Genomic DNA, 15,424 nt, shown 5'->3' with positions numbered 1-15,424 from the left:
TGAGTCTCTTGCCTTAACTAAGGAACATTTTAAAAGAGCCTGTCTTAAAGGAGCTGGGTGTAGTGGCACATGCCTGTGATCCCAGCTGTTCTGTAGGTTGAGGCAGGAGGATCACTTGAGCCCAGGAATTTGAGGCTGCAGTGAGCCATGACCACACCACTGGACTCTAGCCTAGACAACAGAAGGCATCTGTCTCTAAAAAAATATTTTGTTATTTTATTTTTTTAAAAGATCCTATCTTTTATTAAATCTTGAATATGAAAGTCTGGAATACAGTGATAATAATCTTATGTTCTTATGTTTTAAAGTGTGCAATGTTTTATGAATAATGGAATATTGTTACTACTAATAAAATTAATCACAATGGTGAAACTTCAGATGGGATTAAAACCTACTTAATTTTAATATCCAAAGTATTAAAGAACTCAATATTTTAAATGTATTTAATTAGATCTCTGGCATATTTAGAAAGACCAGGTGTTTGTTTCAAACTCCTTTCTAGTCCATAACCTTCATGATACTCTATGTCTTCTGTCAATATTCTCACTAGTTAAGTATCACCTGCAGGCTTGTATCTGTGTTTTGTTTTGTCAATACATCCTGGAAACTGACATCTTTTTTGAAACTGAAATGTAAGTGGGGCAAAGCAGCGTAAAATATGTAAGTCAACAAGATGTTCTCCTTGCTCACAGCAGCCCCTAACCTGTTTCTCCTGGTAGGCTAAAGCCCTGGCCACTCACAGTCTTGTGATTTTTCTTGTCTGACTTAACCTCCAGGAAATGAGTAACTGCTTCCTAGTGCCTCTGCTCTGCTCCAAGAAGTAGGCATCCTTGCTGTTTCTTTAATGTACTTTGCTGGTGAAGCTCATGGAACAGTGGTGTTCTTATGTAAGATCTACCAGTCAATTAAATATTAAAATACAGTTGTCTACAACCAGGTGTTTTCAGTGTCTCCTTTACAGATGAATAGAAAAGTCATTTATATTTTGTCTTTGTTTTCAGCGTTCTTACTTCCGTACTCTTCTCATGTATGGGTTCCACTTTCTGGTGTGGTTCCTTTGTGTCAAAGGAATCAGGGACACACAGTGTGGGTTCAAATTATTTACTCGAGAAGCAGCTTCGCAGACGTTTTCATCGCTACACGTTGAACGATGGTAGGTTTCTGACTGGAATGTATCCAGTCTGTCTTATTACCCAGCCATCATTCTAGGTAATGAGAAACAGCCCTGTATATTTATAATGAACATGTAGATTTAAACAAAATTGACACTAATGTATGTAAACTTGATCTTGCCTTTATACTTTTCCTGAGTTGGATCTTATTTTGAAAATATACAAACCCAACAATATAGTATAAACTTATGTGTGTTCACCCTAATTGTAGACAGTAGAAATTGAATGGCCTGAAAACATTTTTTTTTCCTTAGACTTCCTTTTTTTTTCCTTCGAAGAAAAGAGAAAAAGCTCAGAAATATCAGAATCGAATAGGGCACCCATTTTCTCTTTTCATCCTTCTACAGGAGATGATGTGTCTTTTCTAAGGCCTATCTTTTGACCTCTACATCTCCTTCCACCTTGTCAAAATGTAATCCTGTCCATGTGTTTCATCTCTTGTGTATTCAGCCTTTTCCCCTCCATCACATATTTCCCAGAACCCTCTCCATTGACCCTGCTGTGCCCTTCCAGCTCTAGCCCCTGTCTCCTTCACAAGCAACCTTCTCTTGAAAAAGTGGTTTATATTCACTGGCTTTGTTTTCTTGCTTCCCACTCACTCCTCACCCCACCTTCTTCATATGGATTTTCTCCCATTCCTCATCTTTTTTTTTTTTTTTTGAGATGGAGTTTAGCTCTTGTCACCCAGGCTGGAGTGCAGTGGCACAATCTCCGCTCACTGCAACCTCTGCTTCCCGGGTTCAAGTGATTCTCCTGCCTCAGCCTCCCAAGTAGCTGGGATTATAGGTGGGCGCCACCACACCCCGCTAGTTTTTGTGTTTTTTACTAGAGATGGGGTTTCACCATGTTGGCCAGGCTGGTCTTGAACTCCTGACCTCAGGTGATCCGTCCAAAGTGCTGGGATTACAGACGTGAGCTACCACACCCGGTCTACTTCATCGTAACATCTAGCCACCTCTGTGTCATTGAAGCCAGTGGTCATGGTAAATGATCACCTGTCACACTTAACCCATCAGCAGCATTTGATACTTCTGACTCTCTTTTGAAATATACTGGAGATACAGGTGGCTAGCACTGCCGTACAGAAGCTGAAACCCTGACATCAGCCCTGACATTCTCCATATGCATATATCCAATCCATGACAGGGCCTGTTGATTTTAGCTTTTATGTTCCCCCATTTCTCTCCATCTCCATCACCGCCATCCAGAACACCATCCTTCTCCAGACCACCATGCTGTAGCCCACAAGGTCTTCGCAAACTTAAGTGTGATCAATCATATGCACCTCTTCTGCTTATAATTCTTCATGGGCTTCCCATGGTCTTTAGTTTGGCCCCACCTGTGTCTCCACATGCAGACTCTTTTCTAACCAAGCCCCTTCTCACCTTCTCCTTCAGATCTTCCTTAGGGTAGCCTGCCCTCACTCTCTAAATAGAATATAATTAGCTCAGGTGCCCCTAATTATACCCTGTTGCAGTACCATGTGCTGGTTTCATAGCACCTATGACATTTGTAGTTTTTTCTTACATTTGTGTAATTACTTAATGTTTCTTTTCCTCAATTAAAGCATAATCTTTCTCCATGAGAGCAAGAGTCACATTTAATTTTACTTATTAGTATATCCCACTATCTATTATCATGCCTGGCACATGGCAGGTACCCAGTAAATACTGTTGAAAGAACTAATACTTAGTCATGGGTTCTTTGTGAATCCTGTTCATGTTATATATCTGCATGATTATGCCAGCATGTGTCCATTTTTATACTCTACAACTTTTGTGCATCTGTTTTCAAAGACTTGTTGTCTTCCTAGAAATATATGCCATATAACCCCCAAAATATTACTTTTAAAAATGTACTTTCAGAATTATCATTCAGACTTTTTAAAATCTTTTTTTCCTAGATTAAAACATTTTAAGTAGTGTACCTTAGTGCCAAATTTAGATATGTGTTTTTATTATGTTGAAAAATAAACTGATAGTTAACAGACTCCGAAATCAGAAAATCTAATCTAAGAAACAACTCTAGAAGTAAAGCCCTCTGTCTGCATTAGCTATTTTTCAGTCAGCTGTTGCCTCCAGGATGAGGGTCAGAGATGCAGGTTCTTTGCAGTTTGAAAGGAAGAATTTAGAAATTGAGAATACTGTTTTTCATTGTTGAGGATCTTTCGTTTTTGTTGAAATATATAAAAGGTTAGGATTGATAACTTAAAAATCATGAAGCTTCCCTGTCAGGATTATTCTAGGGCAGCATTGTTTAATAGAAATGAGACAGAGGCAAGGCATATATGTAATTTCAAATTTTCTATTAGCCACATTTAAAAAGTAAAAAGATGACTCATGCCTGTAATCCCAATTCTTTGGGAGGCCAAAGTGGGGAAGACCAATTGAGGCCGGGAGTTCAAGACTACCCTGGAAAACATAGCAAGACGCTGTCTCTCGAAAAAAAAAATTTTTAATTAGCTGGGCGTGGTGGTGTGTGTGCCTGTAGTCCCAGCCACTCGGGAGACTGAGGCAGGAGGACCTCATAAGCCCAGAAGTTTAGGCTGCAGTGAGCTATGATTGCACCACTGTACTTTATCCTGGGCAACAGGGTGAAATCCTGTCTCTTAAAAAAAGTAAAAAGCCACCGATAAGATTTACTTGTTATCCAATATATTTCCAAGATATTGTCATATCACCATGCAATCTGTATGAAAAAAGTTGAAATATTTTACATTATTTTCTTTGTACTGTATAGTCAAATTTACAGCACAGCTCAATTCAGACTGGCCACATTTCAAGTGCTTAGTATCCTCATGTGCCAAGGAGCTATTGTATTAGACAGCAGTTCTTGTGGGGTTAAGTTAAAGAACATTATTGGGGTTTTTTTTTTTTCTTTTTTTTAGTGTTAATGTTACGTGCAAGCCTTTTATTTATTTTGGTGTTAATTGACATAAGATTGACCTCACTTAATGGCTGGGCATGGTGGCTCACACTGGTAATCCTAGCACTTTGGGAGGCTGAGGCAGGTGGATTGCTTGAGTCCAGGAATTTGAGACCAGCATGGGCAATGTGGTGAAACCTGTCTGTTTTTTTTGTTGTTGTTGTTGTTTCTTTTTTTTGGGGGGGGGGGGATTTTCTTAAAATTTTAAATCTTAAAAAAATCACTTAAAATTTTAACTGCTCACGTTTTTCTTTAGGGTACATTATGTTTATTTGGTGCCTCTAAAGGAGAACCACCAAGTATACATGTATCAGCTTAATGAGCAGTATAGCCTTCACCACAATAATATGTCATCAGTGGTTTTTAATTAAACGTCTCTGTTCCTGCACTTTAAATCAAGACTTAAGAACAATATAAGTTACAGAAACCAAGTTGTACATCTGTGCCTTATTTCCAAATGTCACCTTTGACATTTGACTGTTTTTTCTAAAGGATTCATTGAAATTTTTCTCAGAATTTTCAAGAAACTGAAATCAAATAGTTTCTAGGTATTAGAAATCTGTGAAGGAGTATACCTAAAGTTAAGACTCATGGTATCGGCTGGGCACGGTGGCTCACGCCTGTAATCCCAGCACTTTGGGAGGCCGAGGCGGGTGGATCACTTGAGGTCAGGAGTTCAAGACCAGCCTGGCCAAAATGGTGAAACCTCGTCTCTACTAAAAATAAGTTTTTAAAAATTAGCCAAGCATAGTGGCAGGTGCCTGTAATCCCAGCTACTTGGGAGGCTGAGGCAGGAGAATTGCTTGAACCCGGGAGGCAGAGGTTGCAGTGAGCCGAGATCACACCGCTGCACTCCAGTCTGGGTGACAGAGTGAGACTGTCTCAAAAAAAGACTCTCAGTGTCTCTTTGGATTCAGAACTGCAGAGTTGAGTTATAGGTATGTTAAGTATATATATTCAAATATTAATATAAATAAAATGGGTATGTTAAATATAAAAATAGATTACAAAGTTTTATGTAAATTTGGCCTTCAAATTCAGATACATATATATATATATATACACACACACACACACACACACACACATACAGTTGTCCCTTGGTATCCACAGTGAATTACTTCTAGGACCATCACCCACAGATACCAAAATCTGTCCAGATGCTCAAGTCTTTGCTATAAAATGGTGTAGTCTTTGCATACAATCTACGCATATCCTCTCATATACTTTAAATCATCTCTAGGTTATTTATACCTCATACGAGGTAAGTGCTATGTAAATAGTTGCACTGTATGTTTGTTTTTTGTTGTTAGTGTTTTGGAGACAGGGTCTCATGTCACTCAGGCTGGAGTGAACACGGCTCACTGCAGCCTCTGCCTTCTGGCCTGAGGCAATCCTCCCACCTCAGCCTCCCGAGTAGCTGGGACTATAGGTGCATGCCACCACGCCCAGCTAATTTGTGTATTTTTTTTGTAGAGATAGAGTTTGCCACATTGCCAGGCTGGTCTCGAAATCCTGAGCTCATGTGATCCTCCCACCTCAGCCTCCCAAAGTGCTGAGATTACAGGCATGAGCCACTGCACTCAGCTTATATATTTTATTTGTATTATTTTTTATTGTGGTTTTTTACTGTTTATTTTTTAATATTTTCAATCCATGATTGGTTGAATTTGCGAACGTGGAACCCATGGATATGGAGAACCAACTGTGTATATAGCTTCATCTTCACAGCCGTACTTCACCTAAATTCTTTCCATTTATGGAAGTTAAAATACTTGAGCCAGGTGTAGTGGTTCACACCTGTAATCCTAGCACTTTGGGAAGGTGAGGTGGGCAGATCATTTGAGCCCAGGAGTTCAAGACAAGCCTAGGCAACATGGCAGACCCCCATCACTATAAAAAAAAAATACAAAAATTAACTGGGCACGGTGGTGGACACCTGAAATCCTAGCTACTCAGGGCCCTGAGGCAGAAGAATCACTTGAACCTGGGAAGTGGAGATTGCAGGCAAGACTCCGTCTAAAAAAAAAGAAAAAAATTATTAGCTAGGTGTGGTGGCACATGCCCATAATCCCAGCTATCCAGGGGGCTGAGGCAGGAGGATAGCCTGAGCCCTGAGGTCAAGGCTGCAGTGAGCACTTGATTGCACCACTGCACTCCAGCCTGGGTGACAGAACGAGACCCTGTCTCAATAATAATATATATATGTGTTTTTCTTTGAAATGAACTTTGCTTCAATGAATACTTTTTAATCAGTGTGTTATAATTTTATATATTAAATAGTTACAGGCTTAGAATAGTAATTCCTTGCCCCAATTTCCACTCCATAGCTGTGGCCACTTTCAGCTGTTTTTTGCTATTTCTTTGTGGTATTTGCATTTATGTTCAGAATAATGGATCTGCATAGCTATTTCTCAATTGTTCAGTTTTAGATATTAATTTCCAAAATAGGAAATAGATGCTAAGAACTAAAATTCTCTTCACGTTCTGTATACCCTCCACACATAAACTCCAAATACAGTTTTTAAATAATTATTTATTGTCAGTATTGATTGTCATAGCTGTGTGAAGATAATTCACATTTGAGTGCAGCATGATTATATTACCTTTCTTGTACTACTTTTTGTTTTCCTGAAGGTAATAAATGTTTGGGGTTTTTGTTTGCTTGAGTACTATAGATCTGTTACTTACTCATGTTCAGGCTCCCTCACTGTGTTTAAACACAGATTCTGCATTTCTTCATTTTCATTGGAGCTCCTGCCTTTCTGCTTGCTCTCTGGCCTGTGATACAGCTTGCTCCATCCTCTATCTCCATTTCCTTATTTATACCCCTATTTTAGTAGAGCACATTCCCCTATTAACTTTCTAAAAATATGAGAAACTTTTTGATTCCTTGCATGTGAAAAAAAAATTGATTCTACCCTCATATTTGTTTTATAGTTAGGTAGAGAAAGGATTATAACTATTCAAAATGGAAATTTTTCCTCAGAATTCTGGAAACATTCCTGTATTGTCTTTGGCACTCCATGCTTCTGTGAAGGAGTCCAATTCTGAATCTTGACTCTTCGCGTGTTGTTTCCACCCCCTTTTGGAAGCTTTTTCTCTACAGTGTTTTGAAATATTATAATTCTAGGCCTTAACGTAGTTCTTTTTCATCCTTTTTGTTGAGTACTGAGTAGATCCTTCTATTTTTTTGTAAATTGACAAATTATAGTTACATATGTTTATAGGATACAAAGTGATGTTATGATTTGTGAATATAATGTGGCATAATTAAATCAAGCTAATTAATGTATATCCATTTTTTTGCGGTGGGAACATTTGAAATTTACTATCTTAGCAATTTTGAAGTGTACAACACATTATTATTAACTATAATCACTACATTATATAATAGATCTCCAAAAAAACTCTTATTCCCCCTGTCTGAGGCTTTGTACCCTTTGACCATCATCTCCCCATCTCCCCACCCAGCCTCAGGAAATCACCATTCTACCATTCTACTCTCTGCTTCTATGAATTTGATGGCTTTAGATTCCAGAGGATATGCAACATTTGTCTTTCTGGATCTGATGCTTATTTCAGTTAGCGTAACTTAGCATAATATTCTCCAATTCCATCCATGTCACAAATGACAGAATTTGTTTTTTAAGGCTGAATAATATTTTTTTTTTTTTTGCAGTTGCAAGATTTACTAGAGTGAAAACAGAGCTCCCATACAATGGGAGGGGACCCAAAGGGGCTGCCGCTCCCTGCTCAAATGCCTGGGTTTATATCCCAATCACTGTCCCTCCCACTGTGCTCTCAGGCGATATATGATTTGACTGTTTCTTTACCTCCTGCTTTAGCCTAATTTGTATTTTAGTGAGCCCTCTTTACTAACTGGTTGAGTGTGAGCTGAGTTTCAAGCCCCGTGTTTAAAGGTAGGTGTGCTCACCTTTCCCAGCTAGGCTTAGGAATTCTTAGTCAGCCTGGGAAATCCAGCTAGTCCTGTCTCTCAGTCCCCGCTCTCAACAGGAAAAGCCAAGTGCTGTTGGGGAGACGACCGCTCTAACTGCTTCTTGCTGAATTGGGGCGTATTAGGGGTCGTGCAGTTGAGATTTCCTCTGGAGGGGTGCCTTCGATGTCATCAACAATGGAGCATGGGCTAGCAGGCCGGTCCAGGGGTCCATGGTAGATAGATCTTAGTCATGGACTGCATCTAGGGCTCCATTTGAAGAACCATTTGTAGTTTTACAGCTTCGACTCTGGAAGAGACAAACTTAACAAGGAGGTTAAAGATACAGGTATTGAAATGTATGGCCTGAAGTGCAGGGGCATATGGGTGTGGGCGGTGAAAGTGGGGTTTCCGTTAGAAAAACTCCTATACATTGGGGCATCCATATTTCCGGGAAGCTGCATTCTCCATAGAAGCTTTTGGTAAGGGGAGCTACTGGTAGTACAGCAGCATGGAGGAGGTGCAGTGAGAGTGAAAGGGAGTAAGAGAACAGTAAAAAAAAATATGGCAAGGGGGGGCCATGGGATTGGGGAGCTACCATTCTAGTTACTTTCCTCACGGTTGTTGCTTGAAGAGCAGGTGCAGATCCTCTAGAGGTTCACAGGAATAGCTGGTGTTGTCTCCTGGATTTTCAAGTTCTTTGGCAGTATCCAGGGTTTGACTCGAGTGTGATGTATCCAAGACTCCACTCCAGCCACTTTAACCGCAGCTGGGGTAGATAAAATGACTGGGTAGGGTCCTTCCCAGGATGTGTCTAGGGATGGGGAATTAATTAGAGGGAAGGCACTTGACTAATCCCATGTCTCCAGGGAGGAATAATTCCTTTCCCTCCTCTGAATATCTTATTTAAAACTTTGTCATTTTCTTTACCTGCATTGTTTCTGTTGCCTCTGATTTTTTACGTTTCTTTTTATGACTCATTCTTCACGTGTCTATAGTATGGCACTAAAACACTCCGTAGAAGCTGTGTCCATGCGCAGAGCCTCTGAGTGATAAATTTCACTACAGGTTAAACCAGCAGAGCCACATGTGAGAAAGTCCCAACTGTCACTGTCTTTTCGACAGGTCATTTTCATGAAAGTGGAGTCCTTCAATATCCTGCCTAGGAGCTGTGAGCCTGGCTGTAGCATTCACAGAACCAACAGAGAAAAGGCATGAGGGGAAGGAAAATCTTAGATGTTCAGTGAGTCCAACCTGCAGCCCCACCTGTGTCTTCACCTGAAGACATCATTTGGGCCTTCAGTGCCTGAGCCTCTGGGGTGCTCTGTGGCACCCTTCTCCCTCCGCTCTTGTCCATGTTCCCTACAACTTCCAAGGTTTTTTTTTTTATTATTATTATCATCTCCTCCCATCTTTGTTCTTACATGTTTTTCCATATTGTTGTTTTAATTTTGGTAGGGCTGTAGGAGGCAGCAGTGGGGTTCATGTCCATCTGCGGGGTTTAACAGGGTCTTAGCATACTTCTTGTCCTTCAGGAATCTGTTAGTGAGATAACAGCTGTACCAGGAACTGAGTAAGAAAAGAAAACACAGCGGCTCAGCCCAACCCGTATTTGCATAAACAAATGAGGCATCTTAGTTGGAAAATAACTCTTATACTGTTTCCCTCTAATAATGTAAGGTTCTATATAGAAGTACTTGGTATTTTAGTTAAAATGTTTGCTTAGGTAACAGAGTGGACACTTACAATATGGTGATATGAACTGCATTTTTTTTGTATGTGTAATAAATATCTTCATGTCTTCTAAAATGTTTGAGAGGGAAGAAAGACGTAATTTAATTTTGGGTCGAGCACAGTGGCTCAAGCCTGTAATCTCAGGACTTTGGGAGGCCAACCCAGGTGGATCATTTGAGCCCAGGAATTCAAGACCTGGGATACATAATGAAACCCCTTCTCTACAAAAAATACAAAAATTAGCCGGGCATGGTGGCACAGAGATGAAAATTCAAAAAGAGGGCTAGATAATAAAATTGAGGAAATCTCAAAAGGAGAAAACTGGAAGAGAGAAGATAAAATTGTAGGACTAGTAAGGAATATCTGGGCCTGTGCTCCCAGATGTTTGGGAGGCAAAGGTGGGAGGGTCACCTGAGCCTGGGGAGGTCGAGGCTGCAGTAAGCCCTGATTGCGCCACTGCATTCCAGCCTGGGTGACAGAGTAAGACCCTGTTTAAAATAAAACCAAAAAACCCTTTTGGTCTAGGATTTTTTTTTTTTTAATATAAAGTGATTTCAATTAACCACCCCACTCTTTTTTACTAATTGTTTTGTGTATTTAGTAAGTCACTAGCTATATACTGATATCCTTAGAAATAATATATAATAATCTGATTCAGGTTATCAAAAGTATCATTAGAACTAACTCAGCCCACTAGCTAATATTTTGTTTTCGTGTTAAAAGGAAAGTTAAGCGTTAAGCACCAGGCTTAATATTGAAATTATTTCTTTTTTCATGAGTATCACAATTCTAGGTGACGAAAGTTTTAAACTACAACCCACTTTTGTAAATCATTTTATCATCTTAACTAAATATTTTATTTGCATAAGAAAAAGCATTGTTTTAAAAAATAGTTTTCATATTGAATTATCCAAATAGTTGGAATTTAAACTATTTACCTAATGGATGATGATGGTATTGTGGCCAAAAAAAAAAAAATCTCCCAAATTCAAGTTGTCTGGGATTGGAGAAATCAAATATAAGTGGACTTTAGACATTTTCTTGTCTGTATTAATAATGTTTTACAACCAAACCCTAGAAGTTTGAACTGTGCTCTGTGCAGCCTAGAAAGTGGGGACTGACTCATGGATGAAAACAAAACAGTCAAGGACTTTAGACAGTTTAAGAAGTGACGATGAAGAAGATTTAACAGGTAATGGTGCTTTTCTTCCTGAGCTTTAATGCCAGTGAGAGAAGCAACTAGTTCAGATAAATTTTGTAAGCAGAATCCAGGAAAACTTATGAGTCAGGATTCAGAACCTTTAAGGAAAGCAGGTTTGACCAAGGAACTGACTGAAAAGAGGCTTTAAGAAAGACCTTTCCTAAGTGGAAGGAAGGATGCACTGGAGATTTAGACTGGAAATATTTTAACAGTATTAGTGCAGCGGCACTAATTAGGACAAGTAAGACAATATATCAGATTCCTATGTATGTATTAGTTATACCCAAAGAGTATTTCAGACTAGTCCAAAGTAGCTTTTTACTTTCAACAGTTGCCAATATTATATTGTCCAGGACACCACAGGGAAGGGGAACAGAAAAGACAAGGCAGGCCCTGGGTACACTGTATTAGAAAAATAATCTTGATCCTCTGGTGGTAGAAGAAAATAGGCAACCAACTCTAAAGTAATGCAAAACAATCTCAACTAGAGCCTCTCGGAGTTTTGTTTTATCTCTGAATCAGGTGAAAATGTCAGTTCTTTACCTTGAGCTAGTCTAGTTAAGGTTAGGATTGAAAACCATCAATCTTGAAATTTTCCAGGATTAAATTTTTTCTTGGAACCCATGAGGCTAGTTTTACCTCTGTGAGTTTCTGAGTTGTGATAGAGATACAATGTTATGCAGTGATATGCTAAATTTATCAAATTTGACTTGAAACTTCTGAACTACTCAGCCTTGAATTATTTGCCTTCTGTGAATGTGATCTTCAGGTTCATGGTATAAGGTTTATATCTGCCATGTAAGCTTCTTTAAAACATGCCAAGGTAGAGATATAGTTGTGTTCTATTTGTCTTTAAAAATAAATATCAATATATTTTCTATTTTAGGGCATTTGATGTAGAACTACTGTACATAGCACAGTGCTTTAAAATTCCAATAGCAGAAATTGCTGTCAACTGGACAGAAATTGAAGGTGAGTATATTGTTTATTGTATGACTGTCTTGAGTCAGACAAAGCGAGAGATATCAGACAATACAGTTGTCTAGTAAAGTCAGCTGGCTTTAATGTTCTCCTTGCTCCCCTCATCAAGCCCTTCTCAGCTGTCTTGACTCAAAGATCCGGGTCCAAGGAGTGTATTACCTATTAATACCTTCCGTCTGGCTTGCTGCCTTGTATATATTTTATCTGTTCATGGGACCTTCAGTAGGCCTACTACCTTGTCTAAGAAACTTCAATAAAACTTCCTACAATAGACAAAGTCATGGTGATCTGAAGTTAGAAGGTTGATAGTCTTTTGAGATAGATAAATTTGTTTTTTGCATCACCATTTCCTGTATATTTTTTGATCACTAGGTGGATATTAATTAGGTACCTGCAAACCACTATGCAAAGCTAAATAAGAAATAAAAGTTTTTTTTACGGCCGGGCACCATGCCTCATTCCTGTAATCTCAGCAGTTTGGGAGACCAAGGTGGGTGGATCACCTGAGGTCAGGAGTTCCAGACTAGCCTGGCCAACATAGTAAAGCCCTGTCTCTATCAAAAATTACAAAAAAATGGCCGGGCATGGTGGCAGGCGCCTGTAATCCCAGCTACTCAGGAGTCTGAGGCAGGAGAATTGCTTGAACCCGGGAGGCAAAGGTTGCAGTGAGCCAAGGTCGCACCATTGCACTCCCGCCTGGGCAACAAGAGTGAAACTCCATCTGAAAAATTAAAAATAAATAAATAAAAGTGTTTTTACTCCAAATGTCCACAGTCAATTCAGAGCCATTTTAAAACTATATCTGTACATATATCCAAAAATATAAAGATCCCAACTCTATAATAACTTGAAATCTATCATAAATCTTAATAATTCCTATTTAAAAAGGCTTAGACAGCTCTGGCTGTATAGAATTTTAAACATATTCTAGTTTTCTCCTTACTTTAGAATGAACCTAAATTAACTCACAGTGTGGGAGCAGTTAACATAATCCACTGGAGACTTTTTCAAAGTCTACCTCTTCTGGTGAGAGTCCTTGTTGTAGTAAACCATTATTGCTCTGTAACCTCAGATGTTTAGGGACAGAAAAAGATTAAGAACCAGTCTCGAGAGTATACAAACTCTATGGTCTAGAATGAATTCAAACCTCTTTATGTCTTGCTGAATCAAACTGAGTTTACAAAATCTTAGCTCATCGCCACAGTTGCTGCCTAGAATCAAAGGGGATTGGGAAGCAGATAAAAGGATCACTCAGGGGTATCATGATCAACTCTGTTGATCTGTGTTGATCTTTGGCCAACATAGACTCTATGGGAAGATGAGGTGGGGAAAAGTAAAAGTCCATTTTATATTTAGTCATTTGCTTATTTGCATTACAGAGATAGTCGTATTGTAATATGAATTGTAGGTACCTCAACTTCCTCGTTTGTGGGATGAAGATAGTATTTGGCCCTGATAAACAATATCTCTACAGTGCTTTGGTGGTAATGTTTTCAGAAGAAAGCTGTTATATAAATTCAGAGCAGTGAAAAAGGTCTTCTTTAAATATAAAGTATAATTAAAATGATAATGAAATGTTAAACCTTCCTCCTGATACTTCTTTATCTGCAAGTATATACTATAAGTAATGGTTATAAGAATCTGCTGTGGCCGGGCATGGTCACTCATGCCTGTAATCCCAGCACTTTGGGAGCCCAAGGTGGGAGGATCACTTGAGCCTAGGAGTTTGAGACCAGCCTGAGCAACATAGTGAGACCTCATCTCTATAAAAAAAAAATTGTAAAATTAGGCAGGTGTGGTGCGTGCCTCGGTACTCCCAGCTACTGGGGAGGCTGATGTAGGATGACTGGATTGTTTGAACCCAGAAGGTCAAGGTTACAAGGTTACAGTGAGCCATAATCGTGTCACTGCACGATTGCCTGGGTGACAGAGAAAGATCTTGTCTCAAATAAACAAAGAATCTGCTGTGATACGCATGGATCAGATATTTAATTAGGCTGGTGTTCTTGTGTAGCCTGAGACAAAGAGGTCTGGACAAAATTATCTTAAGTCTGATCATAGGCTTTATTTTTTATCATTAAGATTGGATTTATGTAGAAATAATCATATTTATCTGTTATGCTGTATCTTTACTTGTTTCATATGTAATTATTTTCAGTAATGAGCACTCAGTGAGTAGTTTTTTATTAGACTTTTCTAGAGCCCTCACCATAGGCAGTCCCTCCTTTCTATAGTAGAGCCGTATGAAATTTTCACTGTTTGGATCCTTTCAAGTTTTATTTCACTTCAAGATTTTCTGTTATTGTTTTTAGAGAAAACCACTCCACTCACTTCAGCTTTGAAATTGTTTAACTTTTTGGTCTATGATTTTAAAAAAATTAAGGTGCTAAAGGCTCACAACATGTAGACTTTAAACTATATGTTTTCTGCTGAGTTTATTTCAACTAATTTGTTTTTAATTATTTTTAAATTGCAGGTTCTAAATTAGTTCCATTTTGGAGCTGGCTACAAATGGGCAAAGACCTGCTTTTTATACGACTTCGATATATGACTGGTGCCTGGAGGCTTGAGCAAACTCGGAAAATGAATTAGGTTGTTTGCAGTCTTCAGTTGTGTTCATATGCGTCAGTGTCACATTTCATTTCAATTGAAACTAAAATTTTAAGTAAAGCTGGAATCAACTTCCTGTCATTGTCTGCCTTTTGATAATTTTAAAGAAGTAACTTCCCGTAAGTAAAAAATTGTATATCTCTTTGGATATAAATGGTTTTTAAAAGATGTTTATTTAAAAAGTCAGATTTTCTTTTGCTTATTTAGCTTTATTATCATTATAATTCTGAGAAACATAATTTTTGTAGACAGAAGTGATTCTTACCCTAAAGTACCTGCATAACTCTTTTTTTTTTTTTTTTTTTTGAGTCGGAGTCTTGCTCTGTTGCCCAGGCTGGAGTGCAGTGGCCAGATCTCAGCTCACTGCAAGCTCCGCCTCCTGGGTTCACGCCATTCTCCTGCTTCAGCCTCCCGAGTAGCTGGGACTACAGGCACCCACCACCTCGCTCGGCTAGTTTTTTGTATTTTTTTAGTAGAGATGGGGTTTCACCATGTTAGCCAGGATGGTCTCGATCTCCTGACCTTGTGATCCGCCCGTCTCGGCCTCCCAAAGTACTGGGATTACAGGCTTGAGCCACCGCACCCAGCCCATAACTCTCATGAACTTAAATAGAAACTACAATCATGTAACAGTTTTCAGAGATTTAAAAACAAAGCTAGGGTATAAGTTTAAATGTATATAAATTTATCCAAATCAAAGAAACCTATATTTCAGCCTATGAAACTTTAGGAAATTATACATTAAAGGCAAGAATACAGACTTAGTCACAAAGGTGTCCATTTCCTTATAGTCTTATTCATCTCTAGCACTGGAGGCCATGGTGGGAGGATCACTTAAGCCCAGAAGTTCAAGGTTACAGTGAG

General features: G+C 38.9%; 1 protein-coding gene across 3 annotated transcripts in view; it reads left to right on the top strand.

The window, feature by feature from the left end:
- ALG5 (ALG5 dolichyl-phosphate beta-glucosyltransferase) overlaps positions 1-14,639 on the top strand; it is a 50,826-nt gene extending 36,187 nt beyond the window's left edge. For all 3 annotated transcript variants that reach the window (XM_003913775.4, XM_009191784.4, XM_017951186.2), the window contains 3 exons: positions 1,002-1,153; positions 11,856-11,941; positions 14,427-14,639. In XM_003913775.4, the coding sequence (XP_003913824.1) occupies positions 1,002-1,153; positions 11,856-11,941; positions 14,427-14,542 (354 nt within the window). In that variant the 3' untranslated portion in view covers positions 14,543-14,639. The remainder of the gene's footprint in view (positions 1-1,001; positions 1,154-11,855; positions 11,942-14,426) is intronic.
- Positions 14,640-15,424: the final 785 nt, after the last annotated feature.

This window comes from Papio anubis, chromosome 15 (assembly GCF_008728515.1).
Source record: "Papio anubis isolate 15944 chromosome 15, Panubis1.0, whole genome shotgun sequence".
In the NCBI taxonomy this organism is placed as follows: domain Eukaryota; kingdom Metazoa; phylum Chordata; class Mammalia; order Primates; family Cercopithecidae; genus Papio; species Papio anubis.
Note: the sequence above shows the minus strand (reverse complement) of the source record. Positions and strands in the feature narration are given on the sequence as shown.